The sequence below is a fragment of the Rhipicephalus sanguineus genome, chromosome 1 (assembly GCF_013339695.2).
Source record: "Rhipicephalus sanguineus isolate Rsan-2018 chromosome 1, BIME_Rsan_1.4, whole genome shotgun sequence".
In the NCBI taxonomy this organism is placed as follows: Eukaryota; Metazoa; Arthropoda; class Arachnida; order Ixodida; family Ixodidae; genus Rhipicephalus; species Rhipicephalus sanguineus.
The window spans coordinates 96725445-96751392 of record NC_051176.1 but is presented as its reverse complement, the minus strand read 5'-3'; the positions used below and the strand labels follow the sequence as shown (position 1 = coordinate 96751392).

General features: G+C 42.7%; 1 protein-coding gene across 1 annotated transcript in view; it reads left to right on the top strand.

The window, feature by feature from the left end:
* The window catches only part of LOC119394332 (la-related protein 7), a 41852-nt gene that overhangs the window by 1584 nt on the left and 14320 nt on the right, over positions 1–25948 (top strand). Inside the window, exons 4-9 of the mRNA XM_037661631.2 lie at positions 1479–1724; positions 4280–4394; positions 7413–7695; positions 12416–12758; positions 21345–21495; positions 23254–23348. Coding sequence (XP_037517559.1) covers positions 1479–1724; positions 4280–4394; positions 7413–7695; positions 12416–12758; positions 21345–21495; positions 23254–23348 — 1233 coding nt within the window. The remainder of the gene's footprint in view (positions 1–1478; positions 1725–4279; positions 4395–7412; positions 7696–12415; positions 12759–21344; positions 21496–23253; positions 23349–25948) is intronic.

The following is a 25948-nucleotide window of genomic DNA, read 5'->3' as shown; positions in this document are numbered from 1 at the left end:
GTTTTTCTGTGATGTCAAGTTTGGGAGGTACAAACAGCCTTATATTGAATATGCATTCCTTTTAGAAATGCTTAAACTTTCCTACCGATATATTTTGCAAGTACTTTAGGTTTTAGCTTGAAACCACCACCTTCGGTACTAGCTTCGTAAATGTGACATTCTGCTGCCGAGTCTGTGAAGTCTGTTCTGCCATGCTAACCATAGCATCCATGTTCTTTCTGATGGAGACAGAATGCTAGAACACTCATGGCTTCGTGTGTATGTTAAACTCAGATAGTCACATTTGACCCGAGAATCCCTCACTGGGTTCTCCTCATAGCCTTTGTGCTTCTTTTTAGTGTCGAATCTAATCAATTCAGAATCATGAGGTGAGTGTAAAGGCACTCTGGATTCCAATTTTTTTTTTGTGAACTAAAATGAAACTGGTGATTGCTAAAGGGTCCCTGCAATGATTTTTTCGAGACCTTTTATAGCACTGAGCATTTACAGTATTCAATGCTGAGATGAACACAAAAAAGAATTAGAAGTGGTGCACAAGAACTGAAGTTATTGTTCTTGAAAGTTGAGAACCTGAACAAGAGACGAGAAAACGTTCCCTTTCGCATTTTAGTCTGCCAGTGATATCACCGGTTACTTCCAGTCACCACGCACTTCTTACAGAGATATACCGCAGGTCTCGCCTCATGGTGGCCTTTGCAAGCCATTGCACAGCGCACCTAGTGTCATGTTGCAGTTTTAAAATATGGTACTGAAAAACAGTTTGTCCGCCATGGTGGTATAGTGGTTATTTTGCTCGACTGCTGACCCGAAGGCCGCGCGATCAAATCCCGGCCGTGGCGGCCGCATTTTCGATAGAGGCGAAAATGCTTGAGGTTCGTGTACTCAGATTTAGGTGCACGTTAAGGAACCCCTGGTGGTCAAAATTTTCGGAGTCCTCTACTACGGTGTCCCTCATAATCATGTGGTTTTAGGATGTTAAACCCCAACAATTATTATTATTAAAAACAGTTCTTTTTGTATTTGATAATGTATAAAAAGTGTTTTTATAATTTTTAGCTCTCAATACTGTGGCCTAGCTAGGACCATACAAATGGTAGGTGCGACTTGGATGGCATGCAAGCCAATCAAAACGCACAACCACTGGCATCACTATAATATGACCAAACATCACTTTCGATGCCAAAAATTGTCCTTTTGTGTCGTGCAGTCTGAGCAGAAGGTGTTTATTTTTTTGTTGAGATAAGCTTATAAGTGCTTTGTTTTCAGCATTGCTACTTGCATTACAATATCACCGTGTTACACAGGGACAGAACAGGCGCTGAAAATGACAGGCTTAATTTGTGCCACAGGGCCCCTCTAAAGTAGTTAATTGTAACCTTGTGGCTAAAGTAGTTATCTTAAACTTGTAGTGTGTTTGCATTCCTTCCACTTTATCAACCATCTCTTTATTCTTTCTTGACCGCACTTCACTTGAGCAGATGGACGAGGAGCACAGACGGGTGCGACGTTGTGCTGAATTCATGGCCAAGGTTGATGTGGATGAGTGCACACTGTACGTTGAGCGGTTACCACTGCACGCTGATCATGCATGGCTGAAAGGGGTCTTCAGTCGGCATGGGCAGGTGGTCTATGTGAGCCTTCCACGGTATCGTCACAACAACCGCATCAAGGGGTTTGCCTTCATCGAGTTTGCCACACCGGAAGATGTTGACAGAGCTTGCCAGGTGATTGCACGTTTACTGTCTGAGCAGATTTTAACTTTTTTTTTCTCAACTTCATGAGTTTGTCAGGCAGACTTAAACCTCCCCCTTATGTTGTCTGGAACTTGCACAAATGACCATATTTACTTATATAACAGATGCACCATACCTTGCTGTTCATACTTTGAATTTTTCTTCTTTCCTGTAATAACCACACCCTCATATTTGGCCTTCTGCAGTCCCACAAATGAATCGACGTGCTGTAATTTCCCAGTTCACTTGCTGTGTCTAACTATGCTAACTTGTGCCACTGAGAGCCACCTTTCGGGGCAAAAAAATGGACGCTCTGACATGGTTTGACAGCCAGTCAAAACAATGAATAGACAGTTTTGCTGCTAGAAGGGAGTGAACCAGCAAGCTGTACATCGACCTCATTTTTAATTGAAAGCTTTTTTTTTTTTTGCCTAGCTCTGCACAATGTGGTGTGCCATCGTGGTGGTTGGCAGCAGCTGTCTTGTTGAGTAGAAGCTGTCGATGTATTGGGGATATGATCGCCTTCATGAGGTTTTGCATGGCTCAGTCCCATATGCATTGGTATATGCGACTGGCAAACAACATTTCTAGCACTGTGCCGGTTTGCTTGTACTTCCTGTTGAACTGTACTATGAATGCTTCTGGCCATCTACTATGACAGACAAGTGGTGAAAAATTTCACAATCACAGTAGTATCACCAAAAGTGACCACTCAAAAATATTGGTCCTGAACGAAATTTCTTTGCTCTTCAAGGCATGCCACCATAGTGATGACCATTATGGGATGCGTTCTTCACTGAATGCCACTGAATGTTTCTTATCATAATGTGCTGTTTTGTTTTGACAGCTCGTAAGGTGTCACGCGGCTAAACTTGAGGACGCTATTCCCAGCCATGGCAGCCACATTTCGGTGGGACTGAAATGCAAGAACACCCTTATACTTAGATTTAGGTGCATGTTAAAGAATCCCAGTGGTCAAAACTAACCCATAGTCTGTCTCTCACTATGGCATGCCTCGTAATCATATCGTGGTTTTGGCATGTGAAACCCTAGAAATTATGTCTTGAAGGCTTTGCTTACAGCAGCTCCCACAGTGCATGAAGCCGATCAATTTTCTACTTTGAAGGCAATCAGTCCGAAACAGCATTGCCTGCTGCATGCTTTTATGCCTCATCTGTATTTCACTGTGGCTGTAATTCCATTGATACAGTTGGTCTTATGTCTGTTGTGGAGCATGAGATCAGGCACATCACAACATGCATTTTTATTTGTCTTCATAACGGTAACAGATACCAACTACTTCAACAACAAGTTCTTCGTAAGCATATATGTTCATCACTTATTGAGCTACTGTGTCACAAAAATGGTAAAAAAAGTTTTAAAAAAATTATTAAAACTTGCATAAAGGACAGAATTTTTTGTGCGTGGAAAACATTTGAATAACTATATAAAGCAAGAATACGTGAAAAATGTGAAGTTTACTAGAAGCAAGAGTAAGGTATGTTTCACTGCACAACACTGTCATTCGAGGCCATTTCAACTTCACTCGCAGTCGAAGTGGTTAGACTCTCACAGTCATTGCGGTTTCCTTACTTATGAGTGCCGAAAAATTTTTCCCGAGAAGTAGAAGTTCACTGTTGCTAGATTATTTCGCGCTGCAGCAAAGGTGGACTTAGTGCCCACATGTGAGTTCACCATTGTCATCCACGGCCACTTCAAACCCATTCGTACGGGAAGGGGCTAAACTTTCAGAGTCACCGCATCTTCTTTTCTGCAAGACTCGAAACACACGCTTGTGCCATGGAGGGTGCCATTTTGAAATAAAAAAATGGCTAGCAGCAAAAAAAAGTCTGTGCTGTTAACCTAACTCTTCAACAGATCCTTACTGATCTAGTGTTATTAATGGCAAACACAAAATACTATATGTGTTCCATCTGGAAGAAGTGCAGGCCAATATAGAAGCTTAAATCAACTTCAGGAAGCAAACAACTGTTCGATGGGGTGGGCTCGATATCTGTCTTTTTTGCAAGTATGCACTCGAGTTCAGCTTATCATCCAACTTTAATGGGTTAGAGAGATACATGGTGATTTTATTTTAGACCAGTCAAGTCTGGTTCATGGATGTCATTTAAACCAAGCATTGCACCGATATGGTGGAATATGTACACTGTGGCAGTTGCACAGACTCGCAATAGCTGAAAAGTGGCGAGACCTAATAGCCAAGGCCACCGTGGAATTTAGTCCTTCATTATACATGTTGTTTGCAACATTTCACAATGATGATTGACAAATAATGCTCAGCAGTTCTGTCTATTGCTTTTTTATTTATTGTTCTTTTTTGCTTTTCTATAGCATTGCAAAAAGAAAAGAATGCCCTGGAATATGCAGCCAGGCTTGCTTGGTTCCTGGAAGAGCCATGGTGATTGAGAGCTTATAGTAGTTTCATGCAGTGATATTTGTTACATGTCATAGCAGAACAGCTTTGAGACATGAAGCCTTGCATGCTGTATTTAAGTGCACTTCATATTCTCCCATCTTGTGTGCAGCACTTTGGCTATCAGGATGGGAGCAGCAGGCACCCTGACGGGGCGGCAGAGCGCACTGCGGTCACTGATGAAATAATGGCAGTGGGAGTCAAAGAGGAAAAGTCCGAAGATGAAGGTAAGGGCACAGGAGCATTTTTCTCGTGAGCTCTGTAACACACCTCCAATGCACATGAGGCTGCTGGACATTTATATATTTGTTTGCTTGCATGTCTACTCACCTATGCTGTTCACTGTTACAGGATGAATAAAGCAACAGGTAAGCACTGAACAAGTTCAAACTACAAAGCACTTTGGCATAACATGATTCTGATTAATAATACGTGTTTAATATAGTTATGTAGTACAGAGGGGAATGTAACTGGGTGCCCTGTGCCAGTAGATTGCTTTTTAAAATTTACATGCATCTATTAAGTAGCATAAGATATATAAATGAAACTAATGACTGAAAGGAAGGGCAGACTACGGTTGACTATTTGTAGACGAGGCCTGCGTTTTTCCACGATGAGTTGACCTGTGCTACAAGTTCACCACAGGCTGGGCCTTCTTAATGCAGGGAACTTGCAGAAGCTGCTGAATTCGCTTGCCTGCTTCCTTGTGCATTTTGGTGCATTCGAATGTGATCCACCATGTTGAGACAAGCAATGCCACTTAAGCTGCCAAGGGATTGGAAGCATTCTTGCAATACTTGACATCACCATGTCTCGTGGCAACACGCTAGTGCTATGAAACTGTTGCCAGCTGCTTCAAGGGTCATGCTGCCAGTATTTCTGCCATTCTACACAAGCAATGGCACTGTTATGTTCCTGCTCTCTTTCTGGGTTGCCTAAAAATTCTCAATGATGTATACAGGTGTCCTATAAGAAATGGAACACGTTAATCAATAGCAAAGCGACGGTATGAAAGTAAAGCTCACTCCCAACGCTTTTCAGGTAGCTTTTCCCTGCTGAGAACCTGTTTCTTTTTGTGTTCTGTTGATTTCAGCTCAAAGCAAAGAGAGTTCATTGATTTCAATAATATACCAGCTGTTCCATTTCATATAGGTTCTTATTGCACGGTGGCCAAGGTAAAGAAAATTGCTATGTCACCATCCACACTCTAGATGCTATTTTTACACCATAAGCAAACCAATCATCACATGGTTTCAGTTGCATTGCAGATGTCTGTTGTCACTGTTTATGACCCAACTGCTTGCATTATCCTGCTGCACATTGAGGTGGCATAGTTCAAGGTGAAGGTCTGTGAGGTACAGCACAGCTCTCAATGACATTTTTTTGGTGTGCTACACTCACACTCAATGTATACTGTTTTTTACTATGTGCTCTGATATTTTCACTTGATATTCCAAGACACCTACAGAACAAATCTGAATTATTTCACAAAAGCAGTCGGTTTTCAGATATAATGTAATGCAGGAGAAAAAAAAAGTAAACAATATTTTGGAATTTTCTAGCCCTAAAAATGCACATAGTACTTCACAGAATTGATATGGGCAAGTTTTGTTACAGCAAACATGCGTGTACCACATTAGCGGCCTTTTTGAAAGGATTAAAGGGTTACTGACACGACAATTTTCAGTTGTTTTTTTTGCGTCAAATGAAAGCCCAAGCTCTCAAGAGCCTAGAAAAGGCAGTGCTAAGCACAAGTGCACCCTGAAAAAGTAACTACAGTATGTTTTTAAAAGCTAGTTTTGGTTCCTACTGTACCCTGACGTCACAACACGGTATGAGCTTCTCGTCACGTGCTCGCACAATATATAGTGACGTTCCCACGGCCGCTCCGCACCGTGGCTCCGTTGGTGACGTACAAGCGGCCATTTTGAATGTTTTTGGGACGCACAAGCGACCATCTTGGACGTTTTAGTACCTGACGTCATCACAACTAGCCAGACTGCTGCGTGGAGTCACCAGAATTAGTACTGTAGGTAGGTGCGCCATGGAAAAATTGAATTTAATATAGAAATAAAATATCTTATCAGCATTTGCTGAGCTTCACACTTGCCCAGAGCCATCTCTGCATACAGGAGATTTGTATGGCAGATTAAACTCGCCTTCGAAAAAAAGTGTCGGTACCCCTTTAACAACGCCAGGCATACACCAGAGTGTGTTCTCTGATGTTGTGAAGGCTCTCATGCAGGTTGGCTGTCTTCATTTTTCCTTTATGTAAGTTATGAAATGTTAAGTTAGGTGAGTGCAATTGAAATGAATTACCCTGTGATTGAATTAAAAATGAAGCTTTACATATCTGTCAAACTGCACTTTCAGCTACTTGAAATTGTTTTTAATGGTTGTTGCCATTCAAGCTTGAAAGTGAGCACTGTTAGACAGAGGTGTCTGCTTATGTTTTCGGACTTCTCTTGGTGAGCGAAAAACTGCATAATGACGACCCCTTCTGGCTCTCCATATACTATGGTTGTGCATATCAACTTAGAGTTACAGCATGTCAAAAATTACAAGTTGTATTGAAAATAAGAATGCCTTCATTAAATGCATGTACACTTCTGGTTATACCTCTACTGTAACTGCATTCTAAAATTCTAGTTGGAGTCTGCAATGTGCTGAAAAATCTAGGATTCCTAAGCTGTTCTTCTCCGGCATGTTTTTAATTATGCTGAAGCTGCGAGAAATTTGGTATAGGTAAACTTTGAACAGATAGAGTTGACACCTAGATATTCACAGCTGTATTGTTCCTATCACACCTTTGACAGCCAGAGCATTTGTGTTTGTGAACAGTAGCGAGGAGCTACAGACGCTTGGCATGAAGTTTGGTTTGGTGACAAACAGGTGCGGTGATACTAGTGTTATCATACGTACTACATGCTTTAATATGTTGCTTTGGTCAGACTCCTTTGAACACTTCGATTTAGTCGTACAAGCCACATGACACGCACTGCTGTTATGGGGTTGTTTGTGCATTTGAACATAAGGAAAACTTATATTTTGCCAGTTCACCAACATGTGTGTATGCTATACTTCATGCTTCAAGTTGCCCTAACTTAAATGAACAAAACTGGCATTCTGAATTACCTAGTTTCTTATTTTGTAAGACTACATTTAACCAAGAGTGCTTTCATAAAAATAGGGAACCGTTATCTTAATTATTCATGTCATCTGCACCACACTGTGTTCACTTGCAGATGGTCCTCCAGCGAAAAGGAGGAGAGAGGAGAGCAGTGAAGCAGTGGGACATGTGGCATTTTCCAAAGACATGAAGGTGGAGGAGGACAACGAGGACGTCGTAACCACTACAGACGCTGAGAGCTCGGACACTGGCACAGCAAGAGGGGAGCTTGAAGTGACTGGAATGGAACACTCCGTGTTAGCACGAGCGAAAAGGAAGAAGAAGTTGCGCAAGCGCAAGAAGAAGACGCAACACTCGGAGTCCAAAGAACAGCAACCTTCACTGTTAGTGATGCCAAAGTGAGTGTTGTTGGTATGCACTTAGTTCAGGGGAAGATGGAGGCTTGAAGTGATCAGATAACATTTAGCAGGGAATGTCGCTGGAGGTAACGTTGGCTCCAGCGACAATCCCCCTTCAACAATTTCTCATCGTTGGTGTCTGCTTACTAGCTTCAGCGTCATTTATTTTCTACACCTGCTGTATTACGCACTGTTTCATCACTTGGCATGGGCATAGCACAGTGCTGCTCTGCTTGAATGATTTTGCAGTCGCCAACCTGATAATTTGGACTCTGCGGGGACTGCCTATGTGTCCAAATAATCGGAAGCCTGAAACATTGAATTTACTATCAAATTAGTGCACCTATTTCACAAGTGGCTAGAAAACTTTGTCAACAGATTACTCTACACACCGCATGCCTGCATCCTAGATCGACCACATTGCGACCATAGTCATGCTCCCACTACAGCGGATGGTTTAGTCTGTGTTTATGTATACCAGGGGTTCCCTAAATGGATTCGCTGGAACCCAGAGATTCTGTAAAGGGCATCTAAGGGTTTTATGAACAGTCAGCACAAATGGGACCCACTCTCATTTTACCCTCATTGACACCCACATCAAGAGAAAAAATTTTGCATTGCATTTTGCAAGCTGTTGATGCCATATCTGCACACAAGGAGTCTGTGAGTAGCGAGAGACCCACATGGTAGCGGCTCATCTTTGTAGTGCACCCTATGAAATTTGTGCAATTTGCATACCGACAATGGCAATGCTGGTAATCCGTGCTTGCGAGTGCAGTTTGTAACACTTGTGTGGAGTCCTAAACAAATGTACATCCTGTGAACATAAACCACTCGCTGTGGTAGCTTAGCAGGTAAGGTGTTGCACTGCTGAGCTCAAGGTTGCAGGTTTGATTCGCAGCCACAGCGGCCACATTTTGATTGGAGCAAATGCAAGAACACCGATGAACTTAACCTTAGGTGCACATAAAAGAAACCCAGGTGGTTGAAATTGATCCGGAGTCCCCCACTGCGGAGTGCCTCATACTATTTGTAGTGTGGTCTTGGTACGTAAAACCCAAGAAGTTATTAATAATTACGTGAAGGTAAACTCTGCTGCATTTATTGTTTTTCCGAGTGATGGAATCTGAGGTGTGCTATATTTTTCGTGTAATAAAGCCGAATGTGGTAAAGTTGGTTGCACATTGTTTGCTAATAGTATCAAACTGTAAAAATTGTGTGCACGTTAATTTCGTGGACATGTTAGAACTGGGTATTTTCTCAAAAAAAAAAGAAGAAAGCAGCATTGTGTGTGGATGTTTGTTTTGTCCCTTTTAATATAAATAAGGGGAGACAGGGGTCTTAAAAATTGTTTTTTTTTTTTTTTTTTTTGAAGTTGGGTGAATGGCATGAAATTTAATACACCTATTCCATTTTTTCCACAGATTTGAAATCTCTAAGTAGATTTTTAATAGAACAAAGTACATGCAATTTTTAACACATATTAAAGCATATTTCTTACGGGGATTTTTGGCAACTTTGCTTTGTCAAACAAAAACAAAGTATATGGCAAGATTGCCAGGAAGCTGATCTAGCCGGTGATGCTATTTATTTTCTAATAATGTTCTTCACCAAATTATAATTCTCGATGATCAGAAAGAGTATGCAGCAAAAAATTTCACTCATATTTGCGTCTATTTATTTTGCATTCAAAGTTCGTTGAAAACAATCAGATTAGCATCACCGGTTAGACCATCTCTCTGGCAGTCCTGCCACATACTTTGTTTTTGTGTTTGACAAAGCGAAGTTGCCAAAAATCCCTTTAAGAAATATGCTTTTAGAAATTTCACATCTTTTGTTCTAATGCAGCTACCAGTAATATAATTAGAGATTTGTAGGGATGGGCGAATAATCGGGCGTTTCGAATATTCGAACGAATATTAAAGTATTCGAATTCGCTTCGATGCGAATTCATATTATTCGAAATTTCGAAGTATTCGAAATGAACGACTATATGCGTTTGACCGCACATAACCCCCTGTAAAGGTGGTTTCACTGCAGCGTCGGGTTGCTGTGTCGTGAGACTACCCATCCAGAAGAAATCTGCACTGCCGTGAAGCCACACTTCAAGGTTAAGTGTGCATAGTTTTTTAAAGGGGTGGTGCCACCATGTTTGTGGCTTGCGCGTTCTTTGCTGTAAGCGTTTTCTATAGCCCCAGGAAGCATGATGAACGCTCCAAGATTCATGTATTCTCGCTAAATAATTTAATATCGCCTTTTGATGTGGAGAACTTTCGGTTTTGGTTTCTGGGCACCTAGGTTGGGCAGTGATGAAGTGAGGAGGCTTGGTCACTTGACCACACAAGGCTGTGATGCACTTAGCCAGGAAGCGATCGAAACTCAGCGAGTGATGTAGCAACCGATGCTTTGCCGGTACTATAGTGAACTAGAATATATTCTAGTTCACTACAGCCGGTACATACGTTGAGGAGGTGGCAGAGGTCCGGAGGTCACTCATGTCACTACAGCAGATCTGGTGTGACGTCACTACAACTTTCGTTGCCTTTCCTATACAGCTAAGTCAGAGTTGGCGCGCTAGCGATGGGTTTCGATCAGGAGAATGGGCATTTAGGTACACTTTGGAAGTGAATTAAAATATATTCTAAACATTTGCTGTGTCCGACCCTTCGTGTGGAGTGTCCTTGCATACAGAGGAAACCCACAACAGGCTTGTTATAGCCTCGAAATTTGGTGGCACCACCCCTTTAAGTTTAAAAGCGTATTATATGGGATTATATGTGCTAAGAATAGTAATTTTTAAATTGTAACGTATTGTACCCCTTATAACTTGCACTCTACTGCTATTCAAATCTTGATAATATTCAAGCTTGCTTCCTTTTCATTTCAAACCAAAAAAGTGACATTCACTCATACCTAGTTCCAATCCTTAAAAATATTGTGCAAGGGTCACGACAAAAATGCGCATTTTTCATAATAATATATGGTACATGCTATTCGAACTATTCGATTCGAAATTATTCGACCAAATCACTATTCGCTTCGGATTCGCTTCGAACCTCGAATTCACCATTCGCCCATCCCTAGAGATTTGGAATCTGCAGAAAAAATTGAATAAGTTTGTTAAATTTCATTCAGTTCACCCAACTAATAAAAGAAAATAAAAAAGACCTGCGTCTCCCCTCAATGTAATGTAATTAGGTACATCAAATTGGTTACCTGGGATCTAACCAAGGATGACGCACTCGTAGGATAATGAGGTCAATTCTGTCCTTCCCGTCTAGGTTGAAATAACAGAAGTTAGTATTATTTAGTTTGCAATTCATCATGAAAAGTTTACTTTCACATTGAAAAACCTTCTCAGAGGTTGAGCTGCGGTGACGTTGAGGCTAGAGCTGTGCGAATAGCAAAATTTTGGGTGCGAAGTGAATTCGAATAATAAAGATTGAGTGCGAATCGAATCGAATAATTTCGAATAATTTTCGAATATTTCTCAAACATTTTTCGAATAATTCGAAGTGAAATTACAGAAAAAGTTGCAGAGAATCCCTAAGTATGTTCTTGTGAGATAGCAACATGAAAGTGTTTCTTTTCGCTAGGTTGATGAAGCGCTGGTGGGGTCATATTTCATAGTTGTCTTTCTTATCAAGAATGAGTCAATGTAGAGGCCGAATTGCATTTATGTACATGATTTGGCGCAACCAAAGTGTTGCCGACAACACTTTACACGTGATAGGCAGAGATGCCATTTCCTCAGCCTCTCCTTCTCTTTCAACTTCTGTGGAAGGCCAACTGATGTGGGGGACAAGGGTGTGCTCCCTTCAAGTCCGGAGTTCCAAATCTGCCTCGTAGACGTCGATATATAAGAACATTTGAAATTTTGGATGCTAAAAAGCTTCGGCGCCCGATTTTTCGGACTTCCTGCCCAAATTTCAGGTCCAAAACAGCATTAATTGAGCCCCAACTCTGCCACATCTTTCATCTCCATATTGGAACCAGCGTTTTCTTGAGTTAATACATTTGCGACCGTAGCGGAGCTTGAAAGGCAGCTTTGCCGCAATACGGGGGTGTGATGAGGTGAAGCATATTGAAAATCTAGGGACCACTTCCAAACGGACGTCGACTGTCTCTTGGCTAAGTTCGACCGTAACTGACCTTGAAAGGCAGCTTTGCCGCAATACGGGGGTGTGAGGAGGTGAAGCATATTGAAAATCTAGGGACCACTTCCAATCGGACGTTGACTGTCTCTTGGCAAAGTTCGACCGTAACGGAACTTGAAAGGCTGCTTTGCCGCAATACGGGAATGTAATGAGGTGAAGCCTATTGAAAATCTGAAGGGGTCACTTTCAATCGGACGTTGACTGTATTTGTTTTTGGGAAGTTCGAATAGTTCGAATAGTAAAATTCCAGTGCGAATCGAATCGAATAGCAAACGCTATTCGAAAAATATTCGAAATTTCGAATATTCGCACACCCCTAGTTGAGGCAGAATTGAGCAGCATACAAGTTAATAAATACATCGAAACCTGTGATTAAGTTCCGTGTCCACTCTTTCTTGTGCTGTCGCAGTAGCTGAAAGCCCCGAAAATAGGCTGTATTTAAATAACAAAACTTCATAAGTCATCCTTTTTTTAAAATTTTTCCTTTCTCTGTGTTTGCATTCTTCTGCAACTGCTTTTGACACTATGCCCTTATTTCTCATCTAATGCTCTCTTGGCAACAGGTGCGAATGGAAGCGACTCAGGAACAAGTACCTGGCTTTGCAGAAAGCCACTATGGCACAAATCAAGCGCTCTCTGCTGCTACCACCATCGGGGTACACACCCGCTCCATCCCCAAGCTACACACTCTCATCCCCCGTACAAACATCGTTGACAGCCGACTCCGACATCACTCTCGCATCTCAGGAAGATGAGGCTTGGGAGATGTTTTCAGATGACAGAGGGAACAAGGAGCCATCAAGCGCTTCAGAAGCAACGCAAGCCCCACCAGCGCTGGAGTTTCAGCCTGGAGTCATTGTCAAGCTGGTCACCGAGAAGCCAGTCTCTAACACTGTTGAGTTCAAGGTTGGTTTCTCTTCTCTTTCTTTTTTCCTTTTCGTTTTTTAACAACTGTGAACACCAGTTGTGAGCTAGAAAATAGGCAAATCATCTCTCCTGATCACATTTTTGTCCATGCAAGGCTCAATGTAATGTAATTAGGTACATCAAATGGATTACCTGGGATCTAACCAAGGATGACGCATTTTCAAGCAGTACACTCCAACAACCACAACACGTCACTTTTCTGTAAGAAAACACATTCAGTCAAACCTTTGATATATCACACATGGATATGTCGAATTATTGCCTGTATCGAACTCTTTCCATGTCACCTCTAAAGCCGCATGCATTTTTAACCCCTTCAGGCGCGAATTATAATTCACTGTCTGCAAATGTGTCATGTTTGCACAGCATAGCTCTAAGGCACTCGATAGCACATTCCTAGAAACAAAATGAAGTAACGTGTTCTTTTGTGCAGGTTCCAGTAATTAGTTGTCATTAGCATGTAAATAAATGATTGCTAGAGCTGTGCAAATAGCAAAATTTTAGGTGCAAAGCGAATTCGAATGTTGAAGTGTGAGTGCGAATCGAATCGAATATTTTTCAAATAGTTTTCAAATATTTCTAGAATATTTTTCGAATACTTCGAAGCGAACTTGCAGAAAAAAAAGTTGGAGAGGATTCCTAAGGATATTCTTATGAGATAGCAACATGAAAGTGTTTCTTTTCACTAGGTTGAAGTGCTGTGTAGAGGCCGAATTGTATTTATGGACATGATTTGGTACAACCAAAGTGTTGCCGACAACACTTTACACATGGTAGGCAAAGTTGCTATTTCCTCAGCCTCTCCTCCTCTTTCACCTTCTGTGGAAGCCCAACTGATGTGGCGGACAAGGGTGTGCTCCCGTCAAGTCCGGAGTTCCAAATCTGCCTCGTAGACGTCGATATATAAGAACATGTGAAATTTTGGATGTTAAAAAGCTTCGGCTTCCAATTTTTCGGACTTCCTGCCCAAATTTCAGGTCCAAAACAGCATTAATAAAGCCCCCAACTCTTCCACATCTTTCATCTCCATGTTGGAACCAGCGTTTTCTTGAGTTAATACACTTGCGACCGTAGCGGAGCTTGAAAGGCAGCTTTGCCGCAATGCGGAGGTGTGATGGGGTGAAGCATATTGAAAATCTAGGGACCACTTCCAATCGGATGTTGACTGTGTTTTGGCTAAGTTAGACTGTAGCGGAGCTTGAAAGGCAGCTTTGCCGCAATACGAGAGTGTAATGAGGTGAAGTATACTAACAATCTGAAGGGGTCACTTTCAATCGGACGTTGACTGTATTTGTCTTTGGGAAGTTCGAATAGTAAAATTCCAGTGTGAATTGAATCGAATAGCAAACACTATTAGAAAATTATTTGAAATTTCGAATATTCGCACACCCCTAATGATTACTTATTCTGCAGTTAGTCATGTTCAGTTTTTACATAAGAAGAATCAAATCGTTGCCTCAAAATGCATGCGCACTTTGTTTTTGTTTGTGCGCATTTCAAGCAAAAAAAAATAATACTTTTGACAAGGCACTTGGAAGGCAGCACGTCGGACGACCTATTGAACATCATAATGCCTTCACCAAGGTGATTAGCTTCAGTCATACACAGTGCATTGAGGTTAAGTCAAGACACATTGACTATCCGGAAGATTAAATTTATCCTATGTGCACTATATCTTGCTCTTCTTCACTACTACTCTGAAAAACTGGCAAAAACAAGTTGTATCCACATATGTGAGCACTGTGCCTCAAAGGGTTAAACTTTTATTTCGAACGAGGTCAGATGTCAAATGGATATATATATACAGTAGAACCCCGCTGATACGTTTTTGAAGGGACCGTAGGAAATAAACGTAAGAGACGGGAAACGTAAGAGCCGAAAAACAGGAAAAACGGCAAAATATTTAGTGGTACAGAATTTTATTTCAATTCTTACGAGCAGCACGAAAATTGGCGCACTCAGCCGCGATCTAGTCGATGGATAGAAACGCGGAGCTTAGGACGGCCTCATCCACAGAAATGTAATCAACGTATGTGATTTTTTTAACACCAACAGCTGTAGGTATGAAAGAACTAAGCACACGCAATCACGACCGGCGCGGCGAGTCCGACCGCGAACCGCACGCACGACCATGCGAGCTCCAACCAGCTCGAACTCCTCCCGTTCTCCGACAAATAACGATGATGATGAGTCTACGCCAACGCGATGGCAGAAGTGAATGCCAATCTCGAAGGCCTTGCTTTCGCATGCAATTACGTCATACACGCCATGTTTGTGCAATGCAAATCTCAGAGGCTATGCTTTTGTCAATAGTAAATGCCAATCTCGAAGGCCTTGCTTACGCGAGCAGTTACGTCATAGACGCCATGTTTGCAATTTGAATCTCGAAGGCCATGCTTTTGTTTGCATCAATTGAAAGATTCTGTTGTTTGCGCCTCTCATGCGGCTAATATTATGGTCAAACGAGGCCAAGCCGCGTGAAAATGCGCCATGGCCGCTCTCTTTGGTAGTCACTCGGTCGGTTCCGGGCGCACTTTGCGACGTATCATACGGGAACGGTCCGACAGTTACGACGTAACAGCGGGGTTCCCAATACATTGTATCCTATGGGAGCTATGCCGGGACCGGCGGAAAACGACGTAACAGCCGGGAAAACGCAGCAGTGAGGAACGTAACAGCGGGGTTCTACTGTATATATATTGAACTTTGCTGCACCATTGTTATAGGTGGGTTCGACTGTTTCATTATTGATACTTTGGCCTACACTAAGGCCATCTCAAACTGCTATCGAGATAATGCAACCTGAAAATAAAAAATTGGGTCTTAGAAAATGTGGGAGGGTCCCTATAAAGGCATTGATTAAAAGAGGCTTTAAGAACTGTATTAGCTCAACAAAACTTTGCTTTCTCACAACAAGAAAGTAGGTGTCTAAGGCTGACAACATTTACATTTCACTTAGTACTAGTTTGTGGACTAGGGACACTAAAGAGCAAAACGATATTTCTCATATAAGTAAACTACTCTTTCACGATACCAAAAACACCACGCTTGCTGCGAGAAAACGTGCAAAAACAAAATGTGGGTTGCGACGCCACCTTGAAGTTTCCGCACCATTCGCCGTGATGTCAGATGTTTTGACGGCGCCTACTAGGGACTACGTAGTTCCTAATTGGTAAAAGTGGAGTACAGTTGTCCTTTGAGGGGGCCATAGACTTAACATACAAAGTTTCGGGTAATTTTGTTGAGCCAATGGCGCCAAAATACGATAAATACACTTTGAAATCTGTGACGTCGCGCAGGAAAATTTCGGCGCGAAATTTAAAAATGAAACTTTGAACTTGATTTTCTCCTCTATTAATAAACCTATGATGGCGAAATTAACGACATTATAGTTCTGAGAGCACAATTTATCAATCTAAACCGATTCATTGTTTCTCTTTAGTGTCCCTTTAAAGGAGTCCTGACACAAAACTTTTCGCCCCGCGTTTTTTTGCTGCAATGTGTTGCTGGGGGCCTATTAGTCATAACACGGCACACCGTTTGCTGCTAGGGTTGCCACCTTTTACCGAAAAAAAAAACGGCCCTTCGACGGGGGGGGGGGGTTAACAGGAGATTAAAATAATGTTGAACAATAGATGCTATGTCAATTCTTCGGCATGCAGTGACATTTAATGTAACATTGCTTTCATTGAGCCAAATAAACCCAATACACAAACAAAAGCAGCACACAATGGGCAGGAGCCAGCTCTCGTACTCTGGTTGAGATCTCAACTGTTTCCAGAACGTGCATTGACGTATTTTTCGCTTTTTCAAAGGCGGAGAATCCGTGCTCATGATGCAAGCAAAGGAAGCACGTAACTAACTACTGCTGATACTGATTTTCGCTATGTTCCAACGATCGGTGGCAGGAGAGGGAGGGCAATGTCCCTGTAGAGCGGTTGGTGTTTCCTGTTGTCTGCTGAATGTGCCAGGATTCGAGGAGGAGTCGCCGGTGAGGGTTCCTTTATTTTGCCAGAATCACCGCGTCGTCGGGACGGATATTGGTCAAACCGCTCGCAGTGTTCTGCTACTGCGGGTTATTCTTGTGTTGCCGCATTATTTCGTAGAAGTTCTTGGTTTCCCCAATGTAGGAAGCTCACGCGATCCGGTACACGACGCCCTGAGCTTTTTCCGCAGGTGTGCGATCTTTGGGCCGAGGGATGAAGCTGCCGATGGTGGTGGATGGCTTGTGGGCGACGTCGACCCCTGCCTTTCTCAGTATACGGGCTATTGCTTCTCTGGCACCGGCGATGTAGGGGATCGACACGCGGTGTCGTTGCGGCGACGCAGGTGTCACGTTTCCCCCGTCTTTTCTCCCGTCTTTTCTTTCCACCTGCGCGGTCCGTCCCCGACCGCGCAGGTGGAATTCCTCAGTCAATACGTGCGTTCAACACGGAGAAGAGTAAAAAAAAAAATACTCGGGATACGATGAGCAAAAAACCGGCCAATAACTGCCGGTCTTAGGTGCGGACTGGCGACCGGCCCCTTGTCTAAAAAACCGGCCCGGCCGGTCCAAAACCGGGCAGGTGGCAACCCTATTTGCTGCAGCGCGCGGCAAATAATTAATTACAAGCTCCTCATTACCAACACAGCCTCAGTTTCGGTTTGACAGAGCTCCAAAAATGACAAGCCGCCGGGTGCAACTATCACCACCTAGCGAGTGAAACGCTCGGTCACGTGAGCACACAGAACAGTGACGCATTTCCGCGCGGCCTGTTGTCGTCGGGCTCATCGTCGTCTGATGGCGACAGTTTTCTTGCGGCGGGGATGGAAGGAATTTTCGAGGTGGTGAATCGCTTCAGGTTTGACCCGCTGGTGGGGAGTGGTTCGTAGGGAAGCGCGTCAAAACAGAAATGGCGGCGACGACGTCATCATAACTTGTACCCGCTGCAACGGTTACGTAGGGGAAGTAGGGGGCTCACCTCGGGTCACCTCCGAGGGTGTCAGTGCACCAGGTGCGGCCTATAATGCTGTATCGCGCTTGCGAACTTCAAAATTCATATAAAATACATTCCAAGCTTTATTCGCTGTTGATATTTTGCAGATGGTACACGCACGTACACGGGAATCGATCCCAGCAGGCTGTCTCGGCCGCGAAATTTTGTGTCAGTACCCCTTTAAAGTACGGTAGTTGCACATTTCTTAAGAGAGAGACTGAAATGTTGCACAACTTGAGACACCTTCAAATGCTTTCTTCGGTACATAGCATTACTGTTACTGTATGCTAGAATAATTTTCACGCCAGGTAGAGTACCGTTATCTGTTTGCCAGAATTAACATGGTGTTTCACGCTACGCATGAAGACAATGTCTGGCAGTTCCTTGAAAATGCACACACATGTTTTACACGGAACATAATACTACAGAACATGGGGAAATTGTCTTGGATAAAAAAAAAAGCCTTGTTAGTTTTTAAATTTCATAGGTATTGTCAGAATAAACCTGAAAATACTGCCTCAATGAGGAAATTAACAGCATGATTAATGTAAGGTAAATTTTAGCTCCTTCAAATGCTTTCAGATCACTTCTCATACTTCTGGTTGATATAACAGCTCAGTGCAAATAGTTGCACATGACAGGCTACTTCACTGCTGTGAACTTTTATCGCAGTGACATAGCAAAAGAACTGCTTGCATGGCAGTCTACCTATAATGCCTGGAAAAACATTGACTTAGAAAAATTTGTTTACATCTGTGGAATCATTAGAATGCAGTTTATAAATTTCATACACTGGTTTTCACCTCATCGTAGTATAGCTTTTCCTTCCATGCACTTTTCTTGTGTAAATTGTGCAGGCAGTTACAAAGGCAACAACATGAAGGCATTCAATATGACCAATGACAGTGTTTACCAACAGCCGCTCCTCTCGGTAAAACCTCAGTATGCTGCTGAATTGGACGTTTAAAAGTGAAACACGAAGAAAAGAAGGGGTTTCTTTTTGCAGATTTATTATACATGTAACAGCTGAAGAGCACACCCAGAAGACTGCAGAGGTGTCTTCATCAATTACCAGGGAACTTGATAACGTGAAGGAGCGCTCATCAGAGGGGTTGAAAAACGTTGCACATGCGTTGCAGTGACTTAGAGGCTATGGTGTTGCACTACGAAGCACAAGGAATTATACTTCGGTATGTTGTGCCTCATGTTCATGTCCTGGTTTTGGCATGTTAAGCCCTAGAATGAAATTGCGCTTAGTGTTGTACAATCTCGGACATTCTGGTTCAACCGTTCTAGCCTAGCTGTAGCGGGTAAAAGTCAGAGGAACGGGATAACAGCCATGCTCTCCCTGTGTACATGGTGACAAGGACAAGCTGGTAAAAAAAAAAAATGATGTCGCTACATGCTAAGTGGAAAGGGCAATGCAGCAGTAAGTTGTCCAGAAAGGGGAGACAACTGTCCTGTCATTCTTGTCACTTCTGGGTGGCAAAGTGCAGGTCATTCCTCCCAAAGTAGCCACAAAAGCTGGCTCTCCCGTGGAGAATTGGTGGCCAGCTTGGGCTACTTGCTGATTCCTAGATGCACTTAGGAAACCTGTGGCCCTTTCAAAGCATGTTCATTGCGGAGCTTCTGATAAGCTAGTTAGGATACAGTGGGGTTCGTCCCTTTACCACGGCAACACACAAGGCTTCACAAGCTAATCGGCATTTGCTGAACACAGTCTCTTGTAAAACGGTAATGATGCTGACACAGGCCCCTTGGCTGAGACACTACTCTTAACAGAACTGCAAATCGAGCTGGTTGGTGAGGATTCATTGTGGTCGTAGCGCGATAAACGTAGACAAAGGAGCAGAGAACCACACAGGACAGGCAAACTTCTACTGGTTTTTTAATCACAGAAGACACTTGCTTGGAAACCAACATACAAAGCAACCATAGCAATCACCCAGCCTGATAACAAAAGAAACTACTATACATTCTACTAACTGAATTAGAAGAGAAGAACACACACCATCAGGGTGATGTGTCACTTTGCAATCACTTTTGAAGCACCCCGCGCATGCCTATCCCTTTTCTAAAAACTATTTCATTTTCTAAAAGTGCCACTGAAGACTGGCTGATACATGAAATTCCGTGTTTCTTTATCTGGTACGCTTCCACTACCTCCGGTACCCTCTGGTTTTTGTGATGAAAGATCACTGATGTTTCACCAAAGACCGATGCGCAGCTGCAGCTCTTGCAGTGCATTGCCAAATGGAAATAAGGTGCACCTTTCAGTGAGCTGTGATGCTCACGTAATCGGCACCTCCCCATTTGCGCTACGTACACCTTCCCACAACTGGTGGGCAAGTGGTATACCACCCCGCACTCACAGATACAAATTTCATTTTGTGCTTCACATTACATGTGGCTCACTCGGAAGTATTGTCATGGCCATTTCTTGAAACTGCAGCACAGATTGTTCCCAGTTTTCGACGTGACGTGAAGACCATGTCATCCTTGCAGTTACTGGCAACTTTTTTCAGGTGATGGGAGACAGCGCATGAACAAAAGGAATGGCTGCCACTTGCTTGGTGTTGACCTTGTCTCTACCTTCTCCGCCCTTTACTGGCTTAAAACTTTTTCGCATGATAGCGAAATAACTGAATTGGGATAGCCCACTTCTTTCAGTCTTTTGATTTGTGACATTGTACTCGCTTGCAGGCAGTGAATGTAGGATTTGGATAGAGCAGACCGCAAATGAAGTGGCTATGCTTATTTTGACCAGCTTGGAGTGACTGGATCTGAAGTCCAGTATAGATTTCATTGATCTCGGGAGATACTGCCAGCAAACATGGGCGCTAGAAAAGTTGAGCCTGAGATCTGTGTACTGCAGCTTATTGTCTTTTGCAGCTTCTCCCGTGAAATGCAGTCCTATGCCAACCTCTTTAAAAGCTTTTAGGGTGTCTACCATCTTCCTGTTGACATTTTTGTTCTTTACAAAGACAAGGAAATTATCAGCATACCGAAACATTTTTTCAACTACCCCGCTCAGATTCCTGTCAACAGCTCTGTTCACCTTTGCTAAAAAAATGTTGCTCAAGATGGATGCCACCCTTGACCCTATGCAAACGCCGGATCGTTGAACAAAAAACAGTGTCGTTCCACACGATGAAAGCAGATGAGAGATATCTGGACAAACGCTCCACGAAGTTCCCCATGGGAATTCCACGCCTAGATCTAAATGACAATTCGTCGTTGCGTTCACAAATACATTCCTTTACAGAGTTCAACAGCTTTTCTTGAGGCATGGAATAATAAAGCTCCTCTACATCAATGCTGAATGCTTTACACCCGCGTGGATTGTCTTCTTTTTAAGAAGTCTACGACACCTGAGGAGCTCTTTAACAGCACATATATCCCCTGTTGTTAGGGCCTTGCATCTGTGCTGCTTTCTGCCCTGTTGCTTTGCTGTCTCCAGCAGGAACAGTGTACCAATAATATGAGATCCATACCTTTGTGCTTCCTTCAGAAAAACTAATGTACACTTGACTATGCAATAGAAGAGTTTTAAATTGTGTGGAGTGCAGTTGGTTGTGTTTGTGTGCAGAACAACATCCGGCAGCTAGCCAATGTGGCATACGTGGATGTTATGGAGGGGGACAGTGTCGCATACGTGCGTTGTGCTGATCCGGAAGGAGCCTACCAGTTCATCGAGAACCAGAAGGAGTCATTCTGTGGTGCCCTCTCCTTGCTTACTGGTGCGGTATTGCAAGTTCTGTGCTCCTTTTGAATGTGATGCTTTTAAATATTACCATTTGCTGGATGCAGTAAGATGACTTAGCAGTATGATCATATTACTTTCGCTCTGTCTTGCCAATTTGTTTATCCCTCTTAACATGATGCATGATGAATCCTTGGAGCGTGCCAAGCGCAAGCGCCACAAATGTGTGACGTAGAAGAGCGAAAACGGCATTTGCGAACAACCGATACTGCATGGACGCTACGATAGTGTCTTCAGCGGCCACGGTTTCGTTCACAGCGGATGTGGCACTCAGTAGCTTCGTTTTCACTTTGGGCAATGTGCGAGCACTGTCACAAAACACAAACCTGTTGGAAGCTGTTAAAGATGAAGAGCTTCAGTTGCAATCAGTTGCTGACAAAAAACTCGCTACATTATGATGGACGAACAATCAGTTGGCGGCCATTTTTCCAGCAAAGAAATTGTGGTCACATGCGCATGGTGGTGGCAGTATGTACAGTAGAACCCCGCTGTTACGTTCCTCACTGCTGCGTTTTCCCGGCTGTTACATCGTTTTCCGCCGGTCCCGGCATAGCTCCCATAGGATACAATGTATTGGGAACCCCGCTGTTACGTCGTAACTGTCGGACCGTTCCCGTATGATACGTCGCGAAGTGCGCTCGGAGCCGACCGAGTGACTACCAAAGAGAGCCGTCATGGTGCATTTTCACGCAGCTTGGCCTCGTTTGACCGTAATATTAGCCACATGAGAGGCGCAAGCAACAGAATCTTTCAATTGATGCAAACAAAAGCATGGCCTTCGAGATTCAAATTGCAAAGATGGCGTCTATGACGTAACTGCCCGCAAAAGCAAGGCCTTCGAGATTGGCATTTACTATTGACAAAAGCATAGCCTTTGAGATTTGTATTGCACAAACATGGCGTGTATGACGTAATTGCTTGCGAAAGCAAGGCCTTCGAGATTGGCATTCACTTCTGCCATCGCGTCGGCGTAGACTCATCATCATCGTTATTTGTCGGAGAGCGGGAGGAGTTCGAGCTGGTTGGAGCTCGCACGGTCGTGCGTGCGGTTCGCGGTCGGACTCGCCGCGCCGGTCATGATTGCGTGTGCTTAGTTCTTTCATGCCTACAGCTGTTGGTGTTAAAAAAATCACATACGTTGATTACATTTCTGTGGATGAGGCCGTCCTAAGCTCCGCGTTTCTATCCATCGACTAGATCGCGGCTGAGCGCGCCAATTTTCGTGCTGCTCGTAAGAATTGAAATAAAATTCTGTACCACTAAATATTTTGCCATTTTTCCTGTTTTTCGGCTCTTACGTTTCCCGTCTCTTACGTTTATTTCCTACGGTCCCTTCAAAAACGTATCAGCGGGGTTCTACTGTAATAAGGGATGGGTTCAGAGCATGTTTCAGCTTGAGACACGGGGGTCTTGAGCCACAGTCACATTGTGAGCGAAGTCGCGAATGACGAAAATTGTGACTTTTACACTACTCTTATGCAAAAAAAGTACCGGATTTACGTATACATCAAGAAAATGAAAATAAATTGATTTAATAGACACTTTATTGTTTTCTTGATATTTTCGATAATTTGGTATTCGGTTAATTCGGACATTTTTTCTGGTCCCGTGAAATCCGAATTAACGAGCTTTTACTGTATCTCAAATCATGGTAGTGGAAAGAAATATTTAGTGGGTTCATGGGCAAGAGACTGCTTATAGCTAAGGATGTAATGATAGCTTGATTTGCTTACAGGGGATGAGGAGAAGTCTTACTGGGAAAAGATAAACCTGGACCGGGAGACACGCCGCAACCAGAAGACCAGGCAGAAGAAACGAGGTGTTGAGAAGGTGAGCTTGTGGATACACCTGCTACAGTTGAGCTGTCAGAAGGCTGTCAGAGCTGGTTGTCAAAGATGCACCCTTCAGATGTTCTGCACATCATGTGATGGCAGAAGCCAAGATGAGTGCAACAGCATAGCACCATGCACGTTGTGCAGTGGATAAGGTGAACATAGTTTTTTTTAAGAGGTGAAATTATATTAACATAACAACGCGACAGTACATAAAACCATAAGGTCAGCCTCTAAGAACTTCTGTCACATGACTGTTGTGTGGGCTGAGAGAGGAAAATTGAAGATATTACATGCCCTGGCCACTATAGATGAGTATTGCTGAATAACGTTGGTGCAATTAATTGATCACGCTCTTCCTGCCATATGGCACGATCTGTTCAAATCAAGAACACTGAAACAGCTGTCTTGAAGAGGGGCACTCACTGGATATTAGTCCAGTAGCGAAATTATACTTTGTCACTAAACCTTGCCTTGACACTGTTGGAGCATGCCATAAGTGTCGTTCGTGCAGCAGCACCTGTGCCGAGATTCCCCATAGTTATATTATTAAGGTCCATAACGGTTTGTAATGGCCTTTATTTGCATGCAAACAATTTTGAAACGAAATAACGATAAAAACATAGTATTTATTTTTTCTCATAAGTGAATTACAAATTCACTGAGCAGGCTGAATGCCGCATCAAGAGAGCGAACGTGATCTCAAAAGCAGCATGTCATCGAGTGTACTCTCTGATATGCGAGACCGCTTTTTTGATAAAACAAACTTCAGCACCAAGAATGCCCTTTCCATGCTGACCTGTGTGATTGGCACACCAAGTGCCACTTGTGCTAATATGTACAGCTGTGGTTGCCGCTCCTTTCATTCTTCCCAAACCTTCAAAGACATTCGTGCTTCTGGGAAGGCACACCTCGTCCAACATTTCCAGCAAGTACGCAATGTACACTGAACCCAGCTCACTCGTCAAATGTGACTGAGCACCAGACTCAGCTTCCTTTGTTTTAAGAAACACTTCGAGGGCATTTTGTGGTTTCTCTGGAGTTAGAGCAGCAGGGCTTCCTGGAATGCAGATGCTGCACTGCATGCTTCTCCTTAAGGTCTATACTAATTTGCTTCCAGGTTTTACACTGGTGCACCCTCGCTTGACATTTTGGTCAGTGGTAAGAAGATGACAGCGATGGTCTATGTACAGTGCAGCAGGAAAGATCTCTGTACTTTACTTTAAAGTGGAGTTGGGCGAAAATAAATGAAATATAAATTAAAAAAAACTATGCCCTGCCTGCACCACCTAAGTATCGCAGGCCAAAATCGATAAATTAGATAAAAGAACAAAATGTACTAAAATTTCTATTAAAAGAAAAAATAGAAAATAAAAAGTAACAGTTTGATCCCACCACCCAGCGAAGCCACCTCCAAGGGCATAATTCTCTAGATTACATACTACGGTTTCTCTTCATCTTGACTTACAACTGTTTTGATACAATGGATCTCCATTGAGCTCGTCTTGACTAACAAGTCTTCCATTCTTTTCTTTTACTCTTGTCTCTCTTGTGTAGGCTTTCCATTCCTCTCTTTGTTGGGTCACTCTGCTGGAGAGATGGGTCCATGTTGAGCTTGTCCTCCAGTGTGTCCTTTTGAGGCCTACTGTAAAACTCGTCAAACTGATAAGTGACTGAACAGGATTTATTTGAATACAGGTTAGTTGTTATGGTTTTCTTTTTCTTTTTTTATGACTTTTATTTACTACTCCGGCTCCTCCCTAACTCCACCGGCTCTTACAAAGGTTTTGAGAGATGATATTAATATCATAACGATATAAAGATGTACTGTATCGGCTTCAAATAACTTCAATACAAGTACATGTAGTATAATTACACAAGTTCAAGAATGTAATATATTATTATCAGATCACAAGAGAGATGCACTGTATCGGCTTCAAATCACATCTATACAAGCACATGTAGTATAATCACACAAAGTCAATCATGTAATAATTGCCAAATTAGCCAGGCCGCGTTGATGGCAAGGATTGATAACAATATGTCCAGTACATATTTGGTCCGTTTGTTTTTCTTATCTTCTTTTTCATTTTCATGTTTTTCCTCCCTTCTTTCTTCGTTTTCCTTCTCTTTTTCTTCCCTTTTTCTTTCTTTTTTTTCTTTTCATTTTCTCTTTTTTTTCTTTTGTATTATTTTTTGTTCTCTCTCTTTTCGTGTCTTTTTATTATTGTTATTATTTTTAAACTTTTTTTTCTCTTTTCTTTTTCTCTCCCTCTTTTTTTCCCGAGATTATAAGGGAGATATGAAGTGAAACTATATTTGCTGACATCGTCTTTTTCTCTAGGTAAAGAACCCTTTTTCACGTTTCGTTTAAAAGAGGATATGGCAGATGAATATACGTTAGTAAAAAAAAATGTTTTTTTCTAATTATTAATAGCTTCTCCAGAGGAGGAACATGCCACAAAGTGTGGGTGTATAACCAGTGGGATTTTTGTTAGGGGCCGATTTCGAGAGAGTTGTTTTAACCGGTTCCTCTCTCATCGATAGCGGTGGGCCCCTACTCGTGAGGATTTCTTCTGGATGTCTTTCATGGATGCA